Source organism: Gossypium hirsutum, chromosome A05, assembly GCF_007990345.1.
Source record: "Gossypium hirsutum isolate 1008001.06 chromosome A05, Gossypium_hirsutum_v2.1, whole genome shotgun sequence".
Classification (NCBI taxonomy): domain Eukaryota; kingdom Viridiplantae; phylum Streptophyta; class Magnoliopsida; order Malvales; family Malvaceae; genus Gossypium; species Gossypium hirsutum.
Window position 1 is genome coordinate 44,606,603 of NC_053428.1, and position 10,662 is coordinate 44,617,264.

The 10,662-nt window shown below is 36.9% G+C and overlaps 1 protein-coding gene and 1 pseudogene across 1 annotated transcript; one reads left to right on the top strand and one right to left on the bottom strand.

Moving 5' to 3' along the window:
* Positions 1–1,259: 1,259 nt before the first annotated feature.
* Positions 1,260–5,209, top strand: LOC107957350 (cullin-3A-like; annotated as a pseudogene).
* Positions 5,210–6,035: 826 nt separating this feature from the next.
* LOC107957351 (probable methyltransferase PMT2) lies at positions 6,036–9,748 on the bottom strand. Its single transcript, XM_041112441.1, has 7 exons — positions 9,395–9,748; positions 8,572–9,233; positions 8,252–8,462; positions 7,832–8,126; positions 7,145–7,534; positions 6,787–6,864; positions 6,036–6,519 (listed from the first exon to the last, which is right to left on the bottom strand). The coding sequence occupies exons 2-7, from the start codon at positions 9,214–9,216 to the stop codon at positions 6,288–6,290; spliced, it is 1,851 nt and encodes a 616-aa protein (XP_040968375.1). The 5' UTR covers positions 9,217–9,233; positions 9,395–9,748; the 3' UTR covers positions 6,036–6,287.
* Positions 9,749–10,662: the final 914 nt, after the last annotated feature.

The window sequence follows — 10,662 nt, forward strand, 5'->3', positions numbered from 1 at the left end:
TGTTTAGTTGATGAAAAAATGTAAGAAAATCTGATAAAAATTGTTTAATAAAAAGAAAATGTAAGAAAATTTAGTAAAATTTACACTATTATATTAACAATTAGGGTAAAATAAATAAAGATTTACGTGATAAGTTGTGATTAGATAAATTTTTTTTCTAACGAGACTAAGAGTAAGGTAAAATAAGTAACAAGTTAATAGTTTAGGTATAATTCTTGACAAAAAAAAATTTAGATACCAATCTAAAAAAGCTAATATAATTTGAGTAAAATTTTATTGTTTAAGCTTTTTAAATTGTATAAAAAATTAAAATTGACATGCTAACATTCTATCATCACATCAACAATGAAAAAGTTAATTCAGCAACCATTAGCAGCCACATTAATGACAAAACGAAAGTGTTGACTAAATTAATATAATTTGAAATTTGAAAAAAAAAATAATTGAATGCCTTTTTAGAAGGATTTACTTGATTGTTTTTACAAAATTTTAGCAACTTTTTACTTATAAATATTTTTATTGCATAAATTTTTATGACCAATATTTTTTAAAAGGTAAAGTATATCAACAATCACTTAACCTTAAAAAATTAATAAATTAATTTTAGTAATTATTTTTTATTACAAACCTGACATTTAACCAGCCAGGTTGGAGTGCTTATTGTCGTTTAAACAGCCCAATTTAAGAACCTTAGCTGGGCAGTGGAAGACGAGAAAAAGGAGAAGGAAAAGAAGAATAAAGAGAAATGGAGATGCACGCCGTGATTTTGGTGTGGGCAGTAGAAGAGACAGCAGAAGAGAACGCCCAGGCAGCAGCCATAACAATTAACAATAACAATGGAGGAGGCAAGTGAAGAAAAGAAAGGAGGCGATGGCAGAAACAAAGAAGGGACCAATTTGCTAAGACCTCCAACCTTCTCGGGACAGTCAAACGGCAGGATCAAATGCGCTGAAACAGGCCACGAGATGGTCGTCAAAGACAAGGATTCCTATGCCCACAGCAAACGTTGTCGTCCAGGCCTTATCGACTTTGCTTTGTCTCATTCTAAGCCCCCTCTCAACATGTTCAAACAAGACCTCCTTTCCCGGTAAATGAACTAACAAAAACCCAATGCCTTCCTCTTTCTTTTATTACCTTAATTGAATTAGGTAGCAATTAACTGATGTGTTAAGTCTGTAATGAAACAAGTTAGTATATGAATATTTTATTATCAAAAGTTTGACTCTATTTATTGTTTAAATCCCTGCATGTAACTTCCAATGATTGCTTTTATCAGCTGCTTTGTCAACGTTCACCGATCATTCAATTCTCCTATTCATCAACGTCACACTTTTTCTTTCCCCCTCTTTCCTTCATTTCTTTTCATCCTAGACGTAATAAATAGTCGTTAATTAATATTATCTATTTTTTCTTCTTTCATTTGAATTTCATCTAATAAATAAATTTCATTCTTCATTTTTTGAGCTTTCTGTGCTGTTTAATATTCAAATCTCTCCTCCTTTAATTCTATATATCTAGTAATCGTAACTTAAATCTCTACTCCCGCCCTATACATAGTGTTTTCTTTTTCCTTTTAATCGGACGATTTTATGAATCTTTGATCTGTCCTCCGTTTTCTTGTTTTTGGGCGGGTTTTTTTAGATCGGGAACGACATGAGTAATCAAAAGAAAAGGATCTTCCAAATAGAAGCATTCCAGAACCGGGTCGTGGTGGATCCGAAATATGCAGAAAAGACCTGGAAAATTCTCGAACATGCAATCCATGAGATTTACAACCATAACGCTAGTGGCCTCAGTTTTGAAGAGCTTTACAGGTTTCCAATTTTTTTTTCGTTTTAATTTATGTACTTTTTGATTATTTGTTGTTGCCTAGTATGTTATGTTAATTTCCAAATTTTCGACCCTAGAATTTAGTATTATTATTTTGGTTACGTCGGTTACTGCTATTAATTTGATGCAGGCATCTAGATTTTTCTGGAAATAATTATATGTTTAGATTATTGAAATCATTTTCTTAAATTCATAAACTTGCGGATGCAACACCAATTAGGAAAAGGATAAAAGATCCTTCTACTGCTTCAGATGAACAATGATGACATGGAAAGTTTGTATAAATTTGTTATTGATATGGAATTTTGGTTTGAAGGGATCTTAAGGCAGTCTTTTCTTTTATACTTCTTGAGCCTTGATGGTTTTATGAGTCAGAAGTTACCTTTTTGCTGTTGAGAGTGTTCTGAAGGAATTGGCATTTCCTACTGGAATAATGGTGTTGTCTAGAATTGGAATTATCGTATAGTATGTTTCTATTATGAAAGATGTGCTACGGAGAGGACTTCTTAATCATTATGGGTGGGAATGATTTCTTCATTTTACAGAGACAAGAAAGCTATCAAAATTATCTCTAAAACCCTAAAAGCGCTGCCTCCACCGCCACCCTATACCAAAAGAAAATAATAGAACTCTTAGATGGGAGAAGAAGAAAGCTTCTTATCCTGCTTGCGGTGAAACCAATGAAATGGTTTATCATCAATTCACTATTGATATGGAATTTTGAGTTGTAATTGGCTGAGTCTTCCTTTGATAATTTATCCTTTTTCCTACCTCAACCTCACTAGCAAGAAAGTTTGTATTTGAATTATTATAAATCATCGTTTTCATTTATTGTTTGCTTTTGGGTAATTGCATTTTGCCTTCAACATCTGATGTGCCTAATGTATTTCACTCAGCTTAGAGGATCCAAACCTAGTTGAGCCTTGAAGCTCAGTTTTGTTACTTTCATTTCACTTTCTTATAGTTATCTCTTTATAAAGGAAGTTTGTATCTATTCTAAAAGTCTTAAAAGTTTGCTAATGCCTGATGATTATGTGCTTACCAAAGTTCTCTCTCATAGCAATCTTAGCTAACCGCATTTCACATGCGTTGCTCAAGTTTTAGATCTTTTCTTTACGGTATTGGCTTATTGACATGAATTCAGGAATGCATACAATATGGTTTTGCACAAATTTGGTGAGAAGCTGTACTCAGGACTCCTTACAACTATGACTGCACACCTCAAAGAAATATCAAAATCTATAGAGGCTGCTCAAGGTAATTTATTTCTCGAAGAGCTGAACAGGAAATGGAATGACCATAACAAGGCCTTGCAAATGATTCGAGACATATTGATGTACATGGACAGGACTTATATTCCAGATACCCATAAAACCCCTGTCCATGAGCTGGGACTTAACTTGTGGAGGGATAACATTATACATTCTGGCAAAATTCAGTCGAGGCTTCTGAGCACACTTCTTGAACTGGTGCATAGAGAGCGAACTGGTGAAGTTATAGACCGGGGGCTGATGAGGAACATAGTCAAGATGCTTATGGATTTGGGTTCTTCTATTTACCAGGAGGATTTTGAGAAGCCATTTCTTGAGGTTTCTGCTGAGTTTTACAGGGGCGAATCTCAGAAATTTATTGAGTGCTACGATTGTGGGGACTATCTAAAGAAAGCAGAGATACGTCTAAATGAAGAAATTGAGAGAGTTACCCACTACTTGGATGCCAAGAGTGAAGGCAAGATAACTAATGTGGTGGAGAAGGAAATGATTGCTAACCACATGATGAGATTAGTCCACATGGAGAACTCCGGCTTGGTAAATATGCTTCTTAATGACAAGCATGGTGACTTGGGTAGAATGTACAATTTATTTAGAAGAGTTCCTAATGGTCTTGCAATGATACGAGATGTGATGACATCACACCTTAGAGAAACGGGTAAACAACTAGTTACTGATGCAGAAAGTTTGAAAGATCCTGTGGAGTATGTCCAACGGCTCTTGGATGAAAAGGAAAAATATGATGGTATCATTAGCCTAGCATTTAGCAATGACAAGACATTCCAGAACGCTCTCAACTTCTCATTTGAATATTTCATTAATTTGAATTCTCGTCCTCCTGAGTTCATTTCATTATTTGTGGATGATAAGCTTCGTAAAGGTCTGAAAGGAGTCAGTGAGGGGGATGTGGAGATAATTCTTGACAAAGTTATGATGATCTTCCGCTATCTCCAGGAGAAGGATGTGTTTGAGAAGTACTATAAGCAGCACTTAGCTAAGCGGCTTTTGTCAGGCTAAACTGTATCTGATGATGCAGAAAGAAGTCTGATAGTCAAGCTTAAGACGGCATGTGGATATCAATATACTTCAAAGTTAGAAGGCATGTTTACAGACATGAAGACCTCCCAAGACACAATGCAAGGGTTTTGCTCTAGCCACCCTGAGCTCACAGATGGCCCTACCCTAGTTGTTCAGGTTCTAACAACAGGATCTTGGCCCACTCAGCCTAGTATTACTTGCCACCTACCCTTTGAGATGTCGGCATTGTGTGAGAAGTTTCGGTCATATTATCTTGGAACCCATACTGGTCGAAGATTATCCTGGCAAACTAACATGGGGACAGCAGATATAAGATATAAAAGCAATTTTTGGGAAGGGTCAGAAGCATGAGTTAAATGTTTCAACTTACCAAATGTGTGTATTGATGCTTTTTAATAATGCTGATAGGCTTTGCTACAAGGAAATTGAACAAGGCACTGCGATTCCTGCTTCAGACTTGAAAAGATGCTTGCAATCAATGGCATGTGTGAAGGGAAAGAATGTTCTTAGGAAAGAACCTATGAGGAAAGATATTGGCGAGGATGATTCATTTTTTGTTAATGAAAAGTTTGCAAGCAAATTTTACAAGGTGAAGGTAGGAACTGTGGTTGCACAAAAGGAATCAGAACCTGAAAAGCAGGAGACCCGACAAAGAGTGGAGGAGGACAGGAAGCCGCAGATTGAAGCTGCAATAGTTAGGATCATGAAGTCAAGGAAGGTGCTAGATCACAACAATATAATAGCTGAGGTTACAAAACAGTTGCAGTCACGGTTCCTTGCCAACCCAACAGAGATAAAGAAACAGATAGAATCTCTTATCGAGCGGGAATTCTTGGAAAGGGACAATAGTGATAGGAAAATGTATAGGTATCTAGCCTAAAGACTTGGCTTCAATAGATACCTTGTTCCTTTCTGAAAGGTTAGCCTTGACAAGTGAAATGGTAAGGCTGGATAGATCCCTTGTTCCTTTCCAAAAGGCTAGCATTGACAAATGAAATGGTAAGGCAGAAATTGTTTACATACGCTATGGAAGCTCCATTTTGTTTGAATGGATACCACCTATTTGCTTCTGCTTTTCCTATTTCATTGCTTTGTTTCTATCTTATCTTCCTATTCATTTATCCTGGGCCATATTGCATTCATCACATTTTGAAAATGCATTAAAAAACAAGTATTCATCTGCACTATGCTTACTGTGCTGTGCACAAAATAGGTTTCTTTCCGCATATTATATTCTCCATAGTTTAAATCTACTTTACCTTTGCCTTCCCAATTCATTTCTCCAGCAACTTTTGGCTATTGCAGCCCAATAGAGCAGTAGAAAGGCGCCTATGTTGTTTGTTGTGTTTATTGGTGATTATGCAAAATATTTGGCCGGCGCATAAGGAACGAGTTGTTTACAAGTGGATTCAGCAGCCCAACCAAGCTATTCGAACTTAGGTGTTAGTATCAGATATGGGGATATATCTTACACGGGTATGGTTAGATGTTTTTTAAGTAATTGTATTTGAAAGATTCTTGGAGGTCATATCCCATACGTTTGTGTCAAACACATGATCATCTCTCACTCTATTCAAGTACTTTTCAGCTCCACTAAACGCAAGGTTTCCTTAAGGCTACCAAAGCCTAAACAAACATTCAAAAGATTTGAAATCCCCGAACTTTGTTTCTAACCTAAATATACAATGGTGAGAGATTTAGTAGATTCATTTGACCTTTTTCTTTTTGCCTCTTCCAATAACCATATTCGGAAATCTCTTTTTACTTGCATTCTTGTTACTTTGTCTATATAGTTACACTAAGTCCACACAATATTTACAGCAGAATGACCCAGTCTCAGCTAGTCAAGTCCATAACATCCAACATTTCCTGTGACAAGATTTGAATATGCAAACCTTAAAACAAAAAATAAGATTAATTCAATCATCATTAAACTTTGGAAGCATAGTTTATAGCTATCTGTTCACAAATTAATACAAATGAACACAGACTGATCCTTAGTTCACCTAATCCTGTGACCCACCTCCCTACACCAAAACAATCCTGCTGGCAAAAATTTTCAGGCTGGAAATTCATCAATTCATGTCAAACTCATATAATCCACAAACTCAGTTCATGCCATGGTTTAAGTTTGTTGCCGTCTGCTGTTTACTGTGCCGATGTCGTATTTCCCCCAACGGTCCAATATTGCTTAACAGCAACCAATACTTTCTCAGGAACCAAGGGACCATCTTCATGGTCTACCATCTTAGTGTCCCACCTCATTCCTGCTGTTATCTTCTTCACTTTAATTAGAACATCAACTTCATCACGGAATATAACCGCACCTTCTGGACGAAGAATTCGGTCCATCTCCAATAGAATATCTTCCAAATTACATCTGCAAACATTCCATTTAAACATCTAAGTCCTAGATGTAATAAATTGAAAGCCAAGTAGCTCTAGTAATGGTAAGAGCATACCAAAGAATAGGTAATGATTGTTTTTAACATAGGGGCATTCACACAATTGAAGCACACATCTAAAAGTAAACCTACCTACTTGCACCCATCAATGCACTACTGCTAGTAAAAGAACAACATAAAGTGTTGTATATATTACAATGATAAAAAGTAAAAGGAATGCACATTTAACTAGGTATACTTACTTGTCCTTGTACAAGCTGAATAGACCATGTGCATGAATGATATCATACGTCCTTGGGTATGTGGAGAAAGCCTCACACCTGAACCAGTGAAAGGCGAACAAAATAAACAAATCATATAATTATAAGCAATCATATTGTGAGAGCCCCAGGGAGTAGGTCCTGTGCTAGTTTCTTATACCACAATCATATCCAGGCAAATCAATATTAAGCAGTAGATTGAACTCTAGTTTAAGCTAGAAATATGTTCTTTAAGTTTCAACTTGGTTATACTTGTAGGCAGGCAACTCTATATATCAGAACTTTGCACAAACTTGGGATTTTACTTCAATCATTGATAAGAGTCCTACAAGGCACTTACCAGTCATGATAGATGCCAATTAATCCTCGCTCATATATGACACCCAGGGTATCTTTCTCTGCTATGGTAGGCATCACATTCATAACCCACAATTTGGGAGAGTTGAGAGCTGCAGCAAATCCTCCCAATCCAGCATTCATATCCAAAATATTACGATACCTCCCAGAGTCAATAAGTCTATTGATTTTCTTATATGCATTGACATGTTTCTTCCATATGTTATTGTCCTCTTCATACGTCTCAACTGAAACTCCAGGAACACTTCCACTAGCAATTCTAGGAGGGACAGCAAATAGCCTCTCTGGGAATGGCTTCAATTCCCCACCAGCAACTTCACTCGAACTACTAACATCAGTGTATGGAGTAACGCACACATCCATTTTCTTGTACCTAGCCAACATCACAAGAGAAGATGATTAAGTAAAATGCAGGATCCAAGTCCTGATACGTGATTTGCAGGTTCCAGCTTTAATTGTTAGCAATATTGAGTCAGTTTCTATCACAATTAGAAGATGAACTATGATATGCATGAATAGGTGTGATGTTCATTGGCGTCCAAACTTTAAATACAGCCAAAGCAGAGGCAAATTTTTCACTGCAATTCTACTAATTCCAAAAGTTTCTTACTAGTGACTCTAATAAGATATGAGCTGCAAATTGTAAAGAAGTCTCAAGCACAACTCATACCAGACATCATTAGCCTCTTCAGCCTTGCAGAATTTGGCTTGAGAATCATCTTCTCTACCACGACAAGACTCATCATTGACTCTCTTTTGCCAAATGGCCATTTCACCCTTCTCATGCTTCTTCTCCCAGCAAAGGAGTTTGGCAACATCCTCAATCTTTTGCTGTTCCTCCTCAAGCTCCTCCTTGGGACGCTGCCATGCTTTGTAATTGTTCCTCCAATTGATTGGTGGACCAGAAAGTACCCAGTAACCACCTGGTCTAAGAACACGATCAACCTCCTTCAAATACATGCCATCTGCAATTTAGACAAATCCATAATCAGTCATCCATCACTTAACATCTACTACGACAAATCTTCACTAAAACAACACCTCAAAGGACAAATCTCAAAGGAACACTCGGTTTGAGCATATGACTCACCATTTGCTCCCCATGGAATCAAGCAACGAGAACAATGAGCCATATCAAAAGCTCTGGATGGATATGGCATTTTTATGGTCCCAAGAACACCAATAACAGCAGGAACACCTCTTTCAAGGGCAAACTGAACCTGTGCTTCATGTGAATCTCTTGGCGCAAATGACATGGTAAGGACGTTTCTACTCCACAAATATGCCCCCCAACTCGCAACCTATATAAAGGAACCAATTTTTAAGATTTATACACCTAAAACAGATCCTCAAAGCTACAAATCAATAGATCATCTGAAAAACTTTGAAGAACATGACAGTATGACATACCCCACAACCGGTATCAAGTGCAGTCCTTACAGTCCCGTTCGTAATCGGGATCACAGCAGCAAGCTGATCAATATACTTATCCGCACCTTGTGGGAACTGCGTTCCTCCACCAGGGAACCTGAATACATTACCCTCATATTGGATCCAGTTCTGAATAGCCTTCTCTACCGTCAAGGCCTTATAGGGAGCATTAGCATAAGGCACATAGTCCCTACTCTTAGGCCAAGGAAACGGGGTCACGTATCCTTTAGGTGCCGGGACAAGACAATGCAACTTCTCTTCCTCCCTGGGACAATGCCTCTCCCGATAGATCATGTTGTCCCTGGGGAAAGTCATGGCACGCTTTTGATCTTGGCAAGGCGTGTAATCAACGTAACGAGGAGGGCAGGGCTGAAAAGACTTGATCTTTTCGGATTCACCGACGTTCCCCACTTCGCCGGCGTGATGGGTTTCGAAGTTCAACGACGGGATGATGTTACAATCGGCGCCGTGTTTGGTTATCTCTAGAGCTATGCTATCCCCTTTGCCGAAACCACTTCGTTGCCATGCTCCTAATATGTAGAAAAAACAACATAATCCAAAAACGATAAATATCTGCACCCAACTCCTTGTTCTACCATCCGCTGAATTCGGTTTCAGTGCCATTTTTTTAAAATAGTAACCTGCAAAATCATAAGCATCCAATGATGGGGACCAAAGATCAGTGGACTTAAACTAGCTAAGAGCTGATTTGAGTAAAAATTGAAAAAAAAAGAATCTTTAAATCAGAAGGAAAAATATAAACCCATGATGGAAGGAAGGAAAGAAGTGTCAGATGAGTTACCAATCGCATGAATAGATGAAATCAGCGGGTGAAGATCTCAAAGAAAAGAGAATTAAATGATGGAAGGGAGATTTTCAGAGCTTGGAAGGGAAGGAAAGGGAGAGACGTGTCAATAAAACACTGAAAAGTTTTTAAGAAAAAAAAAACCTGCTTTCCTCCAAAAGAAATCTTCGATAATATTAAACTCGAAGAAGAACGATCACCATGAAAACAAGGTTTAAAGAGAAAAGGGTTTTAATTATATAAATAGGGATTGATTGGGATAAAAGAATCCCAAATTTCGACTCTATCTTTTGTCTTTCAATTTGTCGTGAATCCTAGTTTTGGGTTTATAAATACAATCTAAGTCTCCTAATTACAAGAAACACAGAGATCTCGCTTTATTTTTAATCTTCCTTATGTTTTAGTTTAAATATAACCTCAGTCCCTGTATTCTTCAACTTTTTACAATTTAGTCTCTATTATTTCATTTTAAAATATAATCATTATTTGAATTGAAAACCGAAGTCCAATCCATGATATTATTAATAGGTACATATGATATTTAAAAAAAATTTATAAACCAACTAATAGTATTAAAGACATAAAGTGATTAAAGTTCAAAAAATTACAGGGACTGAGAGAACATTTAGACCTTATATTTTGGTGTTATTAAAAAAGACCGGGGTCGATTCGTTCGGTTCGGTTCCGGTGTTAATAAAAACGGTGCGCTAATACGCATTGGGAGAAGAGAGAGCAAAGGGGGACCCACGCGCTAAGAAAGAAAGGTTAGGAATTGATAAGGAAAAAAAGAAAAAAAAGGTGAAGGGGTGGGTCCCATGCCCCCATACGGATCCAGATTTACGTTTAAAGAGGCGGTGATTGATAATCAAGTTGCACATCAACTAATATGGAGCGTAGGATGGGAAATCATAAAATCAAATGGTGGTTAATGTAAATGATCATAAAATATCTGTATCAGACAACTTGTATATTGATACAGAAAGCTATTGAGGTTAAACTGCTTTGATTTGGTTTGTTGAAGGCCTAAGTTCGGACAATGATTTCCTTTTTCTTGTTCTTTTTTTTTTAACACACATAACCGAGTAAAGGTAGCATAAATACAAGGGGTTAGAAGTGTTATTATCCCTTTTAACCAGGACGGCCTAAATCCTGCCTCTCTGTCCCCTTTTTTATCATTTTATTCTCTTTTTTAATACCATGTCGGTGTTTTTACAAAAGAAATATCTAATGGAGGGTTAAATTATTTTATTTATTTTTTATTTTTT

Excerpts from the sequence above, each read along its gene's own strand:
- LOC107957351 (XM_041112441.1), bottom strand. The coding sequence starts at position 9,216 with ATGGCACTGAAACCGAATTCAGCGGATGGTAGAACAAGGAGTTGGGTG. Across the intron at positions 8,127-8,251 it reads GATTCCATGGGGAGCAAATG|ATGGCATGTATTTGAAGGAG; the intron begins GTGAGTCATATG and ends TCTAAATTGCAG. Across the intron at positions 7,535-7,831 it reads GAAGAGGCTAATGATGTCTG|GTACAAGAAAATGGATGTGT; the intron begins GTATGAGTTGTG and ends GATGTTGGCTAG.